Here is a 19,863-nt window from a genome sequence, read left to right as displayed (position 1 = left end):
CGTTTTTATGAATCTATGTGTATCCTAGAACACAAAGGTGTATATTTAATGTGATTTTAACCATGATAAAAACGTGTTTTTAATCATTATTTTTTATAAGTTTTTCTCGGAATTTTCATATTTTTCCTGTTTGTCTGCATGCTGATTGATCTACGTGCTAAATTTAGGGAGGTGTAAATGTGGTGATTCTACCGTAAAGAGGTATAAACTTTCTGAAAAGAGTGAAACCAAAAATTGCTGTCGAGTCTAGACATTTGTGGCTAGGCACTTGACTAGCACTGATAGTGATTTTGGTAGATAACCGTCGTCATGTTGTAAGAGAACTAAGCTCAGCTCCCCATACGTACGCGGCGCGAACGTCTGTCAAAACTCTAAAACTACACTGACGCAACGTATCACGTATACGATACGGATACGCGATACGGATGTGAAAAATTCCGCTTGCCAAAAGTCTATAATATCCAAGTCTACTTTGACGTATGCTGTCACTAATACTGTCGTTATGTCGTGTTGTCGGGTTATGAAAATGGCGAAAAATTACATGGCCACTATCAGCCACCATAGTATTGGAGAAAATCTGCGTTAGAAAATCGTGAGTAGAAAATCTGAAGTGGAAAGTCGAGAGTCAAAAGTTGACAGTAGAAAGTAGAAAGCGGAAAGTCGAAAGTCAATAGTTAATTGATAGTAGAAAGGAGAAATTTTGTCCATGAAAGTAGAATTATGACGATTAAAAGTTGAAAAGCTTGATGTTTCTACTGACTAAGTACATAAATTTATAGGGTTTCACCATAAAAATACCCTTTTAGATAAGAATTTTCCCGTTTACTTCAGATTTTCTACTTTTTACTGTTGACTTTCTGCTTTTTACTCTAAATTGCATTTTGAACCCGATATCCCGCCATATGAAATACGGTCCATGGTGTAAATAATGCATTGGCAATTGGCAAATTTATGTTTTTCAGACAAATCTTCACACGTATCAGCTTTTTCAGCCACCCTTGAACTATCCCGACCGTGCTCTATCGCATGGTACGGATGAGAGGTCACAATTTATTTCCGATTTGCGCTTATCGGAAAGAAACTTTCTGGATTATGGACCGTGATTGTACGAAAAATCACGTTTATAATTTGTGGACCGAAACTTCCCGTCAAATGACCGCTCCCCTTTATGCAAATAGTGTAATGCAAGGTTGTAACAATTTTTATCCGATTTCGATGAAACTTAAAACGAGTGTTGGGTGAGTTCAAGTTTGGTGCGCATTGGACCTCCCGTTCTAGAGTTATGCCAAATGCGTTTTACGCAAAATGTGAAATATGAATGAAGTTTGTGGACCTCCCAGTGGCGACAATTTTTATCCGATTCATGAGATAAAAATTAAACTATGTGTTGAGGATCAAAAGTTCTTTTATAAGTTTCACTTTGGTACGCATGAGACCTTCCATTGTAGAACTTTAGCCCCTGCAATAGAATGTTAGAAAGATTCTATCCCGTCGTGTTTTAATTAGCCAATCTGTCATAGATACAACGGAAATGGGATGGAATAAAATATTCGACTGCTCAATAAAGTTAACTAATCGCGACCCTTGCAACTGGGGGCTCTTAACACAAGGATCAGTATAGAGCATAGCAGAGTTTTCTTCTTCTGAAAGTCTACGTTTTACTTCTAGAAGTCTCACGTCTATGTTAAAATCAGGTCATCCAGTTACGTCACTGTATCTAACTGCGTGTAATAACCTGGAGAAAAGGGTACTTGCGGCCAAATTATTGGGTGGGGGGTGGCACTCCAACGGGCCTCTAAGGAGCTATATCGCTAATATTTGGGACCTAGAAATTGACCTAAATGGGTCGCAACGCATATAATAATGTAATCTGATTGTATATAAACTGATTTACATTCAATTGTTTCCGTTTTGACTCTAATTTCAAATCAGTTATGTCCAGCGAAATTTCTTAAAATTTCGATTGTATCTTAGTTTAAGTTTCGTGAATAAGGGCCCCGGCTTTCAAGGGTTCTTTTATCAAATTAGAGATTGTATATGGTCACTGTTGGTTTTTTTAATGTGCCCAAACAACCAAATGCCACTCAAGTATTATAATTAAAGCGGAGAAATATCTTGTATTAACTATACTGTAGCCCATAATGATGCCTATGTAATACAGAAATGAAATAGGGTTTAACATCCTACTTTTCTGCACCAACCGGGGTAATGGGGACGAGTAAATTGTGGGAAATTGTGCTCGGAGAGTGAAATTTTCCGCCTTCCCTTCTTCGGCTTCGAAATGGCAAAGGTTCTTTTATGTGAATGCCAATATGTGTACTACAGGGTGCCTCGGTTTTGCGTATATAGTACCCGAACGACTAGATGATCCCAAGAAACTTTAGAGACCAACGCCCGGTTCGAACCATGGACCCTTCGGTTAGTGAGCTAGTGGCTTAATCACATTTGAAATTTTAAATGCTATAGAAAGGGTTCGCGTAATCCAAGATCATTAAAGATACATTATGGAGGATTAGATAAAGAGCTGGCAGTTCTCATTATAATAAATAGTTTAAATAACATTTCAGGCCCAAACAAAGACCCGCAATAAGCAGATTTAGCTCTTGCATAATGTTTAAGATAAACAAAAAGAAATCACATCTGTGTACGATTCGACAGGATTTAGCCTTGACATAAGAGTAAATGTCTATTTTGAGAAAGATATGGACACATGTTTTGTCAGATACGCGACTTATTTGGAACACTTCCTGTTTTGTTTTGTTTTTTTGTCACATAAAAGGTAAGCACTGATCAACGACATATTTTGCACTCGTCACTTGAAATTAAAACACGTTGAAATATCTCAGCATTGAAATAAATTTACTGACAGTACCGCACTCTCCTAGTTGTTACAACTACCCAATTTCATGCTATCATAATGCATGAATAAATTATTTAGTTATTAGAAAAGAGATAATGGAAATATAACGGTATAGAGCATGTTAAAATCAATAACAGTTTTATAGGCTGCACACATATTTGTTTCTATATCTGATTTTAATTGCTAGATCGCTAAACTGAATGCAAGATATACCGCGAGAAACTGTGACATATAAATAAACTGGTTTAATTGTTCTGCGCTCAGGCACAGGCGTCTGTAACGTGGACAATATTTAAAAAATAACATTAAACATACATCATGCAGAGCTAAATCTACCTATTTCAGATCTTTCTTTAGGCCTGAAATGTTATCTAAATTATTAATTAGACATTAATTAACTTATCCAGACACCATAATCAACTCTCGATGTCATCGCTAGACTGCGATGTTTATTGGATTAGATTCCGATTTGCTTCCATTGATGATTTAATCATGAAATGGATAATCGAGACTGTGTTTTTTTTATCGTACCGACTTTAGTAATGATGATCGAGGCTAGGCCGAAAATTCAATCAATTTGACTGAACTTTTCAGCAAATTCCCTTTACCTTATCTAGTTTTTAACTATTATAGTGAGAACTGCCAGATCTTTATCTAATCTCCCATAATGTGTCTTTAAGGTATGACTAAGTACATGTCTTAAGTCTGTTACGTCCATGTTACTTAGCGAGATTATCAAATAACTGGTCTGATTCTAATTTCTAACTCAGGGGCGAATAACTCGCCTGAAACCGATTCTCTTTCAGTAGATATAATAATACCACGGTGAAAAACGGACTTAAATTAAATAATTGGGACCAAAGTTGAACCAGTGACAGTACTCACTAAATTTCGCGAGGTAGACAATCGAGTCTACGATGACTTTTTAAAATTATCCACGTAAATTATTAATTAGACATTAATTAAACACACATTATGCAAGAGCTAAATCTACCAATTGCAGGTCTTTCTTTGGGCTTGAAAATTATCTAAATTATTAATTAGACATTAATTAACTTATCCAGACCGTAATCAACTCTCGATGACATCGCTAGCCTGCGACATTTACTGGATTAGAACCCGGTCTGCTGCTTCTGATTAAATCAAAAAGTGGATAATCGAGACTATGATTTTTATCGTACCGACTTCAGTAATGATGATCGAGGCTAGGCCCAAAATTCAATCGTTAAATACTCGGTTCAGGCTGGATCAATTTGACTGAAATTTTCAGCAAATTCCCTTTACATTATCTAGTTTTTAACTATTATTGTGAGAACTACCAGCTCTTTATATAGTCTCCCATAATGTATCTGTAACTTATCCAGACCATAATCAACTCTAGATGCCATCACATATATCCTGTGATTTTTAGCGGATTGGATTACATTTTTTTGAAAATAAATAATTAAACGTAAAAGTGGATAATCGAGACTTTGTTTTTTATCGTTAGGCTTTAGTAATGATGATCGAGGCTAGTCTAAAATTCAAAAGCTTATACCTCGGTTCAGAGTAGAGCAATTTGACTGAAATTTTCTGCACATTCTATTTTATCTAATTTCCCATAATGCCCCTTTCGCCGATGCATAAATTTTGAGACCGACTGCAGTGACTGCACCTATTTTGCGACCGTTAAACAGTTACGCTAAACAGTTATATTTTTTACATAGATGTATATACCATAAAAGTTAATCGCCCCGTGTTTATGATCCGGTGACTCAAGTGCGTATAAACGACGTCGGATATGTTGAGTGGGGCTTCACTTTTCAAAGGGTTGGATGAGGTGTAGCCTACTAAACCACCTCGCAATAATTTTAGTGCGGCATTTTATTCCCAACGTTTCAAAAGTAAATTTATCCCACCCTTTTTTGTTCAACACGTCTGTATCAAATTAAACTGCTAAATAACAATACCGATAATGCTATTTCATACTTATTGAAAAATAAGAGAGTCTAATCTAGTTTCAGCCAAATTTCCCTATGGACAAAATTTACTCCAATGGGATAGTTTAAGACTAACTAAAAGGATGCGGCAAAGATTTCCGAATGAAACGCTACTCATGTGATCAGCTATTTGAATGGTACATTTGAAATTGCCCGTATGCCAATGGAAACTGAAGAGTCTGGTTAACCGAGGCTATTTGCTACGCGCCCATGTTGACCTCTTAGTTCAAGCGAAACTGCAAGTAATACTTCCGGTAGCGGTGTTAAAGGTCACCCTTGGTCACATGAAAATGACTTGGGTCGGCAAATGTTTTCTCTAAAACTTATCAGCATATAATAAGAGATAAGTTGTGAAATAAATGAAGTGATATGAACTATTTCATGTGATAACTGCAGCAGAGAAGTTTTGTAGTTTATCTTATTTTATGTAGATCAACAAAGCCACGGGGCAGGCTTTCAAAATGAACATTCGTCAGAGTTTTACCTTATTATTTGTTTACAAATTTTATTTAATTTTTCTTTGGTTATCTGAGGCACAAGGGAAAATACTCGGATTTGAGCAGAAACAACTAGATTACAAATTAGATCAATTATTAGTGAAGAAAAATTTATTTAAATACGTAATGAAACAAGAACGTACAAAATGTCCTCAATTAGATCCAGAGGTGAATATGAATGTGGTAAGTACATAACCATTAATTAATTAATAAATCAAAAACATTGACAGCAATAAAAAAAATTGGAAATTAATAATTGTTATATGTAGAGATTTTATATATCACACAACCCTCTCTTACACACACAAATAAATAAATATAATTCTTTAGTATATTTTGTTTCATGTAAAGTATTGTAAAGCGATATCTCCTGAGATATCGCTCAGTAGATTCTGAAAGTTATCCAACAAGCGATATCTACTGTAGAATGCATTATAGGGTGATAGAGGTGTGTCTTAGAAATAGTTCCACAATCATTTGATTACCAAAAATTTACTGGCCCACAACCCCCTTATTTTCCCATTTAACTGCCCCCGAAGTGTACATATAAATCAATTCCCATTGAAATAAAGATGAAACCATACTGCATAATTATGTGATTTGATAAAATCCTACGGCTATGCGATATTTCTTTCCTTTTCCTACTTAAATTGGCCACCTAAGAAGAATTAGCATGTGTGGCGTGTGGAATTAGCATGTGTGGCGTGTGCACAAGTCGCATGTGATCAAACATCATTTCCTAAATATAGAGTTTCATCCCCATATTTAGATGCTAATATACTCAAAGTCTTAAAAAAGGCAATGCCTAATTTGTGAAATATTTCTGGTAAACATTTTCTTGGCCTTTCCTATCTTATGGCACATAGGTGAAACTTGTGATTGGTCTCTTTTTGTCGAGTTCTGGGGTTGAACCCAATATCAGTTCTCGGTAATGAACTTTGTTCGTGCACTTGTCAAAATTTCAACATTCATCACTTTGGAAAAATGCCACGCCTTACACAAGAAAACCGGAACAGAGCTATTGGGCTTCACAGGTAGCCGTTGCCAGACACTTTAATGTCCACCCATCGACCATTACTCGCCTCAGACAACGCTTGCCAGACAGCACAACACACCGTAGCGAAATGTCATCTTCTCGGATGAATACCAATTCAACCTCAGTTTCCTGATGGACGTCGCCGTATCTACAGACGTCGACATGAACATGGACATACCCGATATTGACTTAAGCTTACCCCTGCGTTGTTTCATGGTTCTCTGACATTTCGGTTTTGTGAATTCTTTCATGAAATTATCCACATATGCTTGTTATCTCGATTTTGTCAATTGTTATGTAAACTTGTTGAAAGTTGTTGCAGTAAATAAACTTTGAATTTGGCATTGTGTTTTTAATGGCTTTGTGTGTAGTATTTGGTTATAGTAAACAAAACCTTGCATGAAAAGCAATGGGCGGGACTAATGCAAAGTAATATCTGGCAAGATTTCACCTGGGTACATCATTAGAAACATCGCTTTGAAAACAAGACACGGCTACAATAATGTAGCTAGCCTGACAGGGACAAATATTGTTTGCTTTATAAGTTATACTTTTACTACAAAAAGTCTGGGATGCATTTGGAAGGTTTATTAACTACATGTATTCCAAAACCATCATCAATGACAGTATGGAATCTAAGAAAAATTCTTGTTGATTGTTAAAAATGCATAAAATAGCCATCAAATAGTCAGATATTACATGCTAAAAATGTTAATGCAAATTTCTGACTAAGTAGATCATTGATTTGAGTTTTACTGATTAGCTGACTCGGTTAGAATGTAACAGATACAAAATTAAAGACATTTGATTTCTTAATGAAATTGATTATCATAATTTACTTATGTAAGGAAGTATTTTAAATTTAGAAATCTCATCTGAATGTAAGTGTAAACTTCCTTAAATCTAATTAGGCTTTATTACTTTCAAGATTAAATATATGTTTCTTTAAATAATTTCAAATCTTAAATTGAAATTTAAGTATTCATAAATGAATTGTAATAATCATATTCATGTACACTAATGAAAAAATAATAACTTGACAAAGAATAAAAAAAAGACCTTGCAAAATCGCGTAAAATGACAGTGTTGTCGACTAACCAGTCTGAAAACAGCAGATTCTCCCTGAAATGACCGAATGATGGTCCTCATTCTTGATTTCAGTTGATTTTCCCTAAAAGAAAAGTCCCAGATTTCACTGGGTCTCCAAGTATGAGCGTACTAATGTACAAACCAGGAACTGAGCGCAACATGAATAGTGCTTGGGGCCCAGCACGCGGTCCAAAAAGTTTAAATATACAAATTAAACACCAAAATATTTCAGCTCAAAATATTGAGTTGTTAAATGATCACCAAAAGAGTTTATATGGATTACGGGACTTAATTGAAATTTTTCATTGAGTAACCTTGTAAATTACAACTATTCAATATTTGTCAAATTTGTAAGGGTAACTAAAATGTAACAATAACCTGCAAACTTCTATAACAGGTATGGAAATAAAAAAGAAAGTTGTCATTTATAGACAGTTTTATCCAAGCACATTATGATTAATTGCTTGTTTCCAAATTCCACCTCAGAACTTGTCCTTGGTATTTCTTCATGGTTTTCTCTTTGATAAAACAATGCACTCACCTATTGTACTTTATGACTTGAAGCATCAAGGCTACACTCTAATTACTTGATACAAGTAAATCGATTTGGCTTTATAAAAAATGGTGTTATGGTAAGAATTGATAAGAGAAATGTAATTACAGTGACAAAGATAATTGAATTATTATCACTTTGTTTGTTGTAGTCCTTTACATGATTCATAAACCATGACTTATCAATTCATTTTTTCAGACGCAACTTTTAACCAGCAAAGGCTACCCATGTGAGGATTATACAGTAGAAACGAAAGATGGATTTTTATTGAGTGTTCAGCGAGTTACACATGGTCTTAATAATAAAAATGTAACAAATAGACCAGTAGTGTTTTTACAACATGGTTTATTATGTACTTCAACCAACTGGGTGACTAATTTAATAAATGAAAGTTTAGGTAATTTTATTGAATTCTAAATAATTGATGAGATGTACACTTCTAGACATTACAGAAAATATGATGAACTTGTATTCACAAACAGTTATTATTCAGTAAATGTTGATAGCAATAATTAAGTTAGTACAGTTCTTGTCATGATGTTAAACCCCATTTCATTTCATTTCTTGTCATGAGCCGACACAACTGTGTGTATCATATGTCAATGGGATACAGAATCCGACTCAACAGAATTAACCAGATATGACACAGAATATGAAATGATTTTTTAACACAATCTCTGGTTATTATACACTGGTTCCAGAACTTCCAGAAATCTATTCTATCCGTGATCAAACCTGTTCATCCGTTGCTCTCTTAGTTTGGCTTATTATGGGCTCAAAAACCCAATTGCCCACAATTAATTACAATAATTCAATTTCAATTAACAATAGTACCATCAAAATCAGCATATAATATCGACACAATATTTGATTCTTACAAACCCATAAGAAATGTGCAACCTTCTTCCGATACATCATTACTTATACAGCCCTCCTATAATTTAATATATGGTTACCTGTCGTTCCGTGTATGAGCATCATGGAACAAATGATCAATTCCAATCTGTAATGTCATTTCTATTGCTACTTTAAAAACTAAACTAAAGCTAAAAATTGTGCAAGAGTATAATTTTACAGGGATATACCACAATAGTCATTGATTATTTCCAGTCACTTACTCAACTAAAAATACATATCGTTTAGTCCCAAAATGGTGTGTTGGGTGGGTTAACATTACATCCTATTTCTATATTTGTTATGCAAAATAATCATCTGACTGAATTGAAAAATATAAGGTTTATATATTAAAATGCAATGAAAACTTGACAGGATATTCTTACCATAGCTTTTCAAAAGCTACATTTTGTAACCCATGTCTTGACAAGAAAATTCTTAATTTCAATATTCCCATTCTGTCAATTTTTTGTGTTTGAGAAAAATAATCTATGACACGTTTACATAATCATGAAAAAAAACATAATTCTCGCGTGTTATAGTCACGATGTGGTGTCTTTGAAAGCAGAATTACAGTGTATCTCTAAAACAAAATCTACATGTATAATCACCCATTTATAAAAGTGGTGTGTTTTCATTGTGTTTCAGTATATTCTTTAGAATTGATCCTAAAACCAAAAGTTTACCTTGTTCAGTCTTTGAATTTCTGACCTGTTGGCAAATCAATTCCAAAAGTCAACAATCAAAGCCTATTTTATTTCCATTCTTTATGATATAATGGAAAATTGTTTACTTAAGTTATTATTAATACATTTTTTCATACGTATTTCAATTCATATTTTTTGTTTGCAGCATTCATATTAGCGGATGAAGGGTATGAGGTATGGATGGGTAACTCTCGAGGTAATACTTATTCCAGACGACACAAAACTTTATCACCCGATCAAGATGAATTTTGGGCATGGAGGTAAACATTTTTCTTCAATTAATTATTAATGCCGTATTCAGTTAAATTATTTTTTTTTAACCATTTAATTGTTCAGACCATTTTGAACTCCACCAGGGGCGTGGTGACCCATGATTTTGCATGAGGAACAAGATCCCGTCCGGGCCACCAATTGGGCTGGGTAGAACATGCTAGAGTTGATTTATAGCATATCTGAACCACGGTATATGTTTGCCACTGGTTATTAAAGGGGAAGACCAACGATTTTCAACGTTTCCATAAATCTTAAATATATACCGGGTATTGATAAATAATCCCCTCTGTAACACAAGCAAAAAAGTTTTTATACGTATTTTGTTGTCGCCCCTGTCCGTCCGTCCATCCACAGTTTTTTGTGAACAAGCTACAGGTCTCAATTTTTATCTGATTTCAACGAAACTTGAAATATAGGTTTATCTCCTCAAGATCTCGGTTCCTTTCGATATTGGTATGATCGGACCGTAACTTCATCAATTATGGCTACTGATTGTACGAAAAGTCGCGTTTTTAGCTTGTGGACCCTATGGAGGTCACAATTTTTAACTGATTTTGTTGAAATTTGAAATATAAGTTTATAACTCAAAGATCTTGGTTCCGTTCGATATTCGCGCATATCAGGCCGTAACTTCCAGAATTATGGCCCCTGATTGTAAGAAAAATCTGTTTTTTTAGCTTGTGGACCCTATGGAGGTCACAATTACACCTTTATGTCGATTTAGTTCGAATTTCGTGAAAATCTGACCAAAACTGCCAGACCAGACAAAATGGTCGCCCCTTGTACGCAGATAGTGTAAAAACATCGTATATCAAGGTTGTGGATCCTCTAGAGGTCACACTTTTCATCTGATAGTGATGAAACCTGAAATGCATGTTTATATTCCAAATATCTTGGTTCGTTTCGATATTCGTGCATATCGAATTGTAACTTCCTGAATTATGGCCCCTGATTGTACGAAAAATCACGCTTTTAGCTTGTGGTCCTTGTAGAGGTCACAATTTTTATCCGATTTAAAAAAAAAATGTGTGAATATATCACAGTTATGCACTAATGATGGTTGAGTTCGAACTTTGTGAAAATTGGACAAAAACTGATGGACATAATGGTTGCCCCTTGTACGCAAATAGTGTTAAAAAAAGGTCTAGAAGACACAGTTTTTATCTGATTTGGATGAAACTTTAAATATATGTTTCTTTTGATAATCACACATATTCGAACGTAACTTTCTGGATTATGGCCCCTGATTGGTTGAAAAATCAAATTTTTAGCTTGTGGATTCTGTAGAGATCACAATTTTTTTTACGATTTTAAAAACCGTTTAGATATATCACCATTCCACCATAATGAAGGTTGAATTCGAATTTCGGGAAAATCGAAATGAAACTGCCCGACAAAATGACCGCTCTTTGTACGCAAATTGTGTATAAGTATGTAATACAAAGGTTATGGTCTATGGACCCTCTAGAGATCACAATTTTTTATCCGATTTTGATAAAACTTAAAACATATCTTTATATTCCAAAAATCTCAGTCCCTTTGGATATTTGCTCATTTGAGACCATAACTTTCTGGATTATGGCCCCTGATTGTACAAAAAATCGTTTTTATTTTTAGCTTGTTCTCTATCCATCTCTTGCAAAATGTAGGCGTATCCTGCCTGGCAGCCGCTGGTTATTAAAACCGGAAGTGATGTAGTTGGTTCAACACGCTCACTGGTCTCTATAGTAAGCATACAGGGGCTGTTTATTTGGATATTATAAATATGAAATTATGTCTTTGTTAATGTTTAATACACAAACACCGAACAGTACGTTGTGGACCAATTAACACCACACGCCTCATTGCTTACATCACGTGAGAGATATTTCGTCTGCTTTAATGTTTTTGTGCGTGCTGAGTCTGCTGACAGTGTTTTTATTTATTTCAATGGACTTGTGGCACATATATATTCAAAAAAATATATAAATTTCCAAAGTATGTCAACATCAGACACTAACGTATCGGAATAAAAGATATCGCTATGGGTTTACATTAATGCCGTATACAGATTCGAGCCCAGCTATTCTCAAGAGGAAATGGAAGAAAAAATGGAAAAGTCGTTCACTTAAAAAAACATTTTTGTTTGTTTTACAGAAGGGATTTTATATGAATATATATTTAAGATTTATGGAAACCCTGTTGAAAATCGTTCGTCTTCCTCTTTAAGCATTATGATCATGATTATAGTGTTGAAAACCGCATTGAAACGATATGATTATTTGCCATTTGCGAGAGGGCACAAAAACTCAAAACCATGACGCAAAGCTTATCATTGCGTCCCTCTCACTTAGCCCCTGCACTGATATCATATTATCATATATTAATTGCAAATAAGTTCTCTAAGGTCTTCCAGAATGGTTTCCCCATGTCACTGGTGCAGGTTGAATGGCCTGGAAAGGAAAGCGACCAGTTGTTCGGATGGGACAAAAATATGATGTTCCGTGTACACATTGAATGCACGTAAAAGAACCCTTGACAGTTCAAATTTGAATAAAAGTAGGCTGTAATGTAGCTATTGTAGTAAAAAAAATTTTCATAGCACTCTGTGCCCTGTCCAACCTCGTGGGTTTTCTCTGCATTCTCCAGTTTCCTCCCACTGCTAAAGACCCCTACATGCAAGGGAATTATTGAAATAAAAAATTAAACCATATGTTAGTCCCGAAATGACGGAGTTTGTGTCAAGTGGATGTTAAACCCCATCTCTCTCTCTCTCTCTCTCTCTCTCTCTCTCTCCCCCCCATTGGATGCCGAAAAGTAGGACGTTAATGTGAGACTTCATTTTTGAATAGATACATGTACCATATAACATACTACAGACCATAAACAACAACTATTTTTTATTCATAATTATTCATATGTATCTTTAATGCATATGTTGAACCAAATGTTTTACTTGCACATATAGACCAATTATAATGTACAGATTTAATTTAATTATCATTATGAACAGTTCAATTGTATGAGTTAAGCTAAGATAGATTTATTCATGAAGTCATTTTTTTATGTTCAGGTAGAAAGATTTTATATGTGGTTTTATCTGATTTTATTACTTGGTCACATGAAAAAATATATACAGAAACCAATTATTCATATCTAATAGGTTAAATAGATTTCTTGTCATGCCTCAAGTGTTAAATTGAAGAGAGTAATCAATCAAATTCTTCATACAATTTTAGTATGTTTATGTGGTGTTCGCAAATAGTCACAAGATTTCCAATAAGATTTTAGCATATTTATGTGGTGTTTGCAGGTGCAAAGCTATCAGCTAGAAATGAATTATTATCGCATTCTTTATACATATATTTGATGCATAAATCCTTTGTCGTAACTGTACATCAATGACAACAGTACCCTTTTTAATGGAGCCCCTAAGTACAAAGGAATAAAGAATTTTACAGGTTCTCATAAGTCTTAATTAACCTCGGGAATCTTCCATTGAGCCCATCTTCTTGTTCAATAATTAATGCAAAGTGAACGTTATATTTACCAGAGATAAGCAATTTGATTGGTTGATGCTTTGGGACACGATAACTTTAGTTCTAATTAAAGGGCCAATCCCGATAATATTTTGGAGAATAAAACTGCTTAATTTTGTTTTAAAATCCCTTAAAATCCTCTACCTTAGGGCCGAGCAACTAACTCAATACACGTGATACGTTTTCAAACAACTTAAACCAGTCAGTCTTCATCTGGAAATGGAGACCGGTGTCCCAAGCTGTATTATGCGGTGTCCCAAGCTGTATTATGCGGTGTCTGGATAAAACCAGACTTTTATTTTATAAAAATAATGTGTAGGTGAAATTTACCTTTTGTTGTCAAGTACAGTACATTGGTCATTCATTGTATAGACCTCTGACGGAACTGGAATCGATTATCAGGTCATCCAACGAAAAAATTGACCCGAAATCTTAAAAGGTTACGTGTCCGGATAAGCAGTTTTGACGTTCACGCCCAAACGACTCAATATTTTGAGCTGAAATTTTGAGACAAGGTAAATACACCATTCCTCTATATTTGGGCGCTTAAATTTCATATGTACTCAGACTTTTATTTTTGAGACTGTTTAAATCGGGACAGTCCCTTTAATTGAATTTGATGAAATTTGGTGTATAGTTTCATTACATCATTACCTTGGCTAAGTTTGATAATGAGCATTTTCTGCTCAGGGTAAGCAGAGCGATAAGCAATTTGATTGTTTGAGACTTTGGACCACCACAATAACGTCCGTCCGTCCGTCACACTTTTTGGGACACAATAACTCTCCTTCTAATTGACCTAGAATTTTCAAAATTGGTGTAGGTGTTTATTAGGTCAATGCCTTGATGGAGTTCGAAGAAGAGCATTTTCTGCTTAGGGTAAGCAGAGATAAGCAATTTGATTGGTTGATGCTTTGGGACACGATAACTTTAGTTCTAATTAAGTGAGAGTGATGAAACTTGGTGTATAGTTTCATTACATCAATACCTTGACTAAGTTCGATAATTAGCATTTTCTGCTCAGGGTAAGCAGAGTGATAAACAATTTGATTGGCCGAGACTTTGGAACACAATAACTCTCCTTCTAATTGAGCTAGAATGTTCAAACTTGGTGTAGGTGTTTATGGGGTCAATGCCTTGATAGAGTGCGAAGATGAGCATTTTCTGCTTATGGTAAGTAGAGATAAGCAATTTGATTGGCTGATGCTTTGGGACACGATAACTTTAGTTCTAATTAAGTGAGAGTGATGAAACTTGGTGTATAGTTTCATTACATCAATACCTTGACTAAGTTCGATGATGAGAATTGTCTGCTTAGGCTAAGGGGCAATAAGCATTTTGATTGGTCAAGACTTTGGAACATAACAACTCTGCTTCTAATTGAGATAGAATTTTTAAACTTGATGTAGATGTTCGTCTTGACTGAGTTCAATGATTAACATATCGAGCTAAAGCTAAGCAGAGATAAGCAAGTTCCTTGGTCGATGCTTTGGGACAAGATAACTTTGATTCTAGCTGATAGAGAGTGATCAAACTTAATGTATAGTTGATAATCAGTTTGATTGCTCTATACTTTTGAAAAAAAATAAATGTGTGATTAATTAATATGTGCCATCTATTTATTTCGGGATTTTGGCGGGGGACATCAGCCTCACTGTTGGCTTGTTGTCTAGTAACTGCATTTTCTACGATTACAATGGCAATCACAATGGTTAACATCTTGTGATAATTATGTGTGGGCTTATGAGGCAATTTGATTCTATGACATAATTATTCCTGGTCATTATAGATATCATACTTCAGAAATATATATAGCATTACTCAAAATATAATATAGTATTTTATATATCACATTCCAGAAATCTATATCATTGGATATAATGACACATAAAAAAAAAAATAGATTACAACTTACAATAAATTTTTATTTTAATCCTGACTTGTTTCCAAACAAATTGCAGGAAAGGTAACATAAAAATATTCCTTTCAAATAATGAGTTCTGTTAGATTATACTTGTTCTTCATTATTGGTAAAATAGGATGATCGTTAAGCAATCCTGGAAATAGGCACTTGTCACAGGCAAAGGGATGGCACAAATTCAGAAGCCCATCGATTTATCAGGCACAGATATGTCTTTTTCTTTTTTGATATAAACTTTTAACATATCGCACAAGAGGAAAAATATCAGTTTATTATTGACTGTCTTTAAGTTTTACACAGAATAACATTTTAAAACTTGAGATGCGTGCTTTTATAGTACATGTTTTAAGTACATGACAGTTATCAAACATTTACCGTGTCGGAAAGTTTTAGTTCAAAATAATGAATAGTTCATAAATTAGTGAAAATTGCAATGACAGATCTTAATGACAGTGGGACAACATTTTCTGAATACATGCTTGTGTAAACAAGAACATATTTTTTTTTAACAACAATTAAATTAGAACAATTTGCCAAATTTGTAATTTTTGAATATTTGTTTTTATTTTTTAGTTGGGATGAAATGGGAGAATATGATTTTCCAGCTATGATTGATTTTGCTTTAAATGTATCGGGTAAAACAAGTTTATATTATGTTGGACACTCTCAGGGTACAACACAAGCATTTGTTCATCTCTCACAAAACCCAGAGTTCGGAGAAAAGGTAGGAATAATCATGAAAATACTGGTACATATGATTTGACATCGACATGTTTCTGAATTCTCTTGTCTATAAAAGGAAGGTGAATGATATACTGTTTACGACTTCCAATATCTTACTTTTTGATTTTTAGATTTCCAAACTTTCTGGAATTTCTCATAATTGTCTCATATGATTTGGTAATTTTTATACGCCCACATTTTCATGTAGACGTATATTGTCGTCGCCCCTGTCCGTTCGTCCGTCCGTCCACAGTCACAATTTTTATCCGATTTCAACGAAACGTGAAATATAGGTTTATTACCCTAAGATCTCGGTTCCTGTCGATATTGGCATGTATCAGGCTGTAACTTCATGGATTATGGCCCCTGATTGTACAAAAAATCACGTTTTTAGCTTGTGAACACTGTAGAGGTAACAATTTTTATCCGATTTGGTTTAAACTTAAACTTGAAATATATGCTTATAACCTAAAGATCTTGGTTCCTTTCGATATTCGCGCATATCGGAATGTAACTTCCTGAATTATGGCCCCTGATTGTACGAAAAATCATGTTTTTCACTTGTGGTCCCTCTAGCGGTCACAATTTTTATCCGATTTAAAAAACGTTTTAATATATCACCGTTACACCCTAATGAAGGCTGAGTTTGAATTTCGTGAAAATCGGATCAAAACTGCCGGACAAAATAACCGCCCCTTGTACGCAAATAGTGTAAAATATGGTATATCAAGGTTGTGGACCCTCTAGAGGTCACATTTTTGATCCGATTTTAATGAAACTTGAAATGCATGTTTATAACCCAAAGATCTTGGTTCCTTTTGATATTCTAGCAAATTGGATCTTAACTTTTTTAATTATGGCCCTTGATTGTACGAAAAATCGCGTTTTCAGCTTGTGGTCCCTATAGAGGTCACAATTTTTACCCGATTTAAAATAAAACAAAACGTAAACGTGTGAATATATCACAGTTATACACTAATGATAGTTGAGTTTGAATTTGTGTAAAAAATCGTGCAAATAGTGTAAAAATATGGTATATCAAGGTTGTGGACCCTCTAGAGGCCACAGTTTTTATCTGATTTGGATGAAACTTTAAGTATATGTTTTTATCATAAAGATCTTGGTTCCTTTTGATAATGACAAATACCCGAACATAACTTCCTGGATTATGGCCCCTGATTGGTCGAAAAATCGCATTTTTAGCTTGTGGATTCTCTATGGGTCACAATTTTTTTCCCGATTTTAAAAACTGTTTAGATATATCACAATTCCACCATAATGAAGATTGAATTGGAATTTTGGGAAAATCGAAATGAAACTGCCCGACAAAAGGGCCGCTCTTTGTACGCAAATTGTGTATAAGTATGTAATACAAAGGTTATGGAGCCTCTAGAGGTCACAATGTTTTAACCAATTTTGAAGAAACTTAAAACATATCTTTATATTCCAAAAATCTCAGTCCCTTTTGATATTTGCGCATTTCAGACCATAACTTTCTGGATTATGGCCCCTGATTGCACAAAAAATCCTTTTTGTTTTTAGCTTGTTCTCTATCCATCTCTTGCAAAATGTGGGAGTATACTGCCTCGCAGCCGCTGGTCAATAATATGAGTCTTGTGTTATTTTAAATACAATATTATCAAACTATAATAACCTTTATTTTCTTAGTGAAAGTAATAATAGATTATATTTTTATTTCAGATTAAATTGTTCTTTGCACTAGCACCAGTAGCAACTGTAGGTTCTATGGAAAGTCCAATAAGATATTTGTCTGCTTTAAAGGATGAGGTAGGCTATACTTTTTCGAAGGGATATGAAGTTTCATTTTTAATCAATAAAAAATAACATGTAGGATGCCGCAAGAAATTAAAAGTTTTATTATATTAAAGCTGTTGATCGTTTATTAGTTGAGGGATTTTGAATTCCTTGCAAACAATAATATTGTTAAATTTGAAGGAATAACTGTCTAAAAATGGTTCAATTCCATTCAGTATTTACAAAGACATGATCAATTGAAAATTTCACAACATATACCATGCTATGTGGATGCTATAAACATGCCAGTGTTGTGTAAAATCTTTTGATGGGTCTGTTTTTTAATCCGATTAAATCCAAGCCAGCACATTATCTACCATTGATACTTTGGTTATGTTTTTTATTAAATATATGTTAACAAAAAAATTTGAGTGCATTTTGGCATTGATTAAGTCATAAAAAAATGAGATATTGTCTAAAAAATGTAAATTATGATAAGCAGCATGCTTGTTATATGTCTATAACAATTTTATTAAAGTAATGATTTACCATTGTGATTTGTCACTAATATATACTCAGATTGATTATTTAACATTCAATTAAGAAAACAAAATCAAAATACCAACACTAGATAATGTCCCAGCTTGGATTTAATCGGATTTAAAACTGCCAATCATTAAATTTTCGTGGATAACAAAATGGTAGTGGGCTTATTGCATAGAGAGGAGCATAAAGATCATTCCACATATCTTTGTAAATACTGAATGGAATTGAACCATTTTTGGACTGATATTCCTTATTAGAGATCCATCTTTCACAATATTGTAGCTTGCAAGGGATTCTATAGCGCTAAAATGACGCATCAGGATTTGAAGAAAATGAAAGTAAAAGATGTTTTCTATTGTCATTTTTATTTTATTTCAGACAATTTATGAAATTTTAAAACGTAGAGATTTTCTACCAAGTAACAGAATACTAGATATTTTAGCAGATACTGTATGTAGAAGTCAAGAGTTACGATTTTTGTGTGCTAACGTGTTATTTTTAATAGCAGGCTATGACACCAGTAATTTGAATAATGTAAGTACATATTTTTTGTTTGATTACATTTATATTGAGGGTCTTCTCTTCCATCTAATTTTTATACGCACACATTGAAATGTGGTCATATATTGTCGTCGCCTCTGTCCATCCGTCAGTCCAGTGTCTGTCAACTAGTGGCAACCTATCTTTGTTAACTTGAATAGCTAAATCCATGATATTAAATGTTTTGTATACTAAGCGTTAGTATAGGGCAGAACTAAAATCAAAACAAATTCTAATGATTTTCTGATAATTACTTAGTGAGTTGTTACTCTTAATCAGATTTTAGTGTATTATAAATATTTCATTATCGACAAAAGAAAAAAAATATGAAATATTCGACAACTCTAGATTAAGCTGCTGTGGGCGTATGGCAACCTATCTTATTGATATATACTGACACACAGTAAATACAATTCAGTGACAGAATTCTGAAAATGACAACCTTGAAATATTTGAATTGTTATGATAGAGGATGTGGGTGGGGTGCCGAACTGTCAGTCCCTTGCTGAGATGCACGCCTTTGAATTTTCAATTTACCAGTTAAACAAATTAGACCAGCATCTGTCGTCCATCATTGCTTGTAGACATTCTAGTTAAGTTATTATCTGATTGACTTGACATTTATATAGTAGTGGTTTATTTCACGAGACGAATAATCCTATTGATTTTCAACAATTGCCGATAATTACTGTTGAGCATTGATCAATTTGAAAAATTGTGTCGAAGTTCTAGAGGCTAATAGCTCCCATAACCTATAAAAAATAATATGTGACAGCCTTTATAAACTATTCAAGCTCGTACAATTTGGTTGCTTTTGACATGTTACATTGCCTGGCAAACTATCTTTTTATCTTGTGAGAGTGATATTGCCTCTTAAAGAAGATGGTCTGCATATTTCTGTATTCTAACAATAGAATTTTAAAAAACCTTCTGACACATTTGTTCAAACACAACACCAAATCAAATAATATA

General features: G+C 34.0%; 1 protein-coding gene across 1 annotated transcript in view; it reads left to right on the top strand.

Annotated features, from left to right (window-relative positions):
* The first annotated feature begins 5,107 nt into the window (after positions 1 to 5,107).
* Positions 5,108 to 19,863, top strand: part of LOC126809606 (gastric triacylglycerol lipase) — a 19,946-nt gene continuing 5,190 nt past the window's right edge. The window contains exons 1-6 of the mRNA XM_050534260.2: positions 5,108 to 5,519; positions 8,213 to 8,411; positions 9,761 to 9,875; positions 15,901 to 16,051; positions 17,752 to 17,838; positions 18,730 to 18,885. Of these exons, the coding sequence (XP_050390217.1) occupies positions 5,301 to 5,519; positions 8,213 to 8,411; positions 9,761 to 9,875; positions 15,901 to 16,051; positions 17,752 to 17,838; positions 18,730 to 18,885 (927 nt within the window). The 5' untranslated portion in view covers positions 5,108 to 5,300. The remainder of the gene's footprint in view (positions 5,520 to 8,212; positions 8,412 to 9,760; positions 9,876 to 15,900; positions 16,052 to 17,751; positions 17,839 to 18,729; positions 18,886 to 19,863) is intronic.

This window comes from Patella vulgata, chromosome 2 (assembly GCF_932274485.2).
Source record: "Patella vulgata chromosome 2, xgPatVulg1.2, whole genome shotgun sequence".
Taxonomy (NCBI): Eukaryota; Metazoa; Mollusca; class Gastropoda; family Patellidae; genus Patella; species Patella vulgata.
This window is presented reverse-complemented; position numbering and strand designations above follow the sequence as displayed.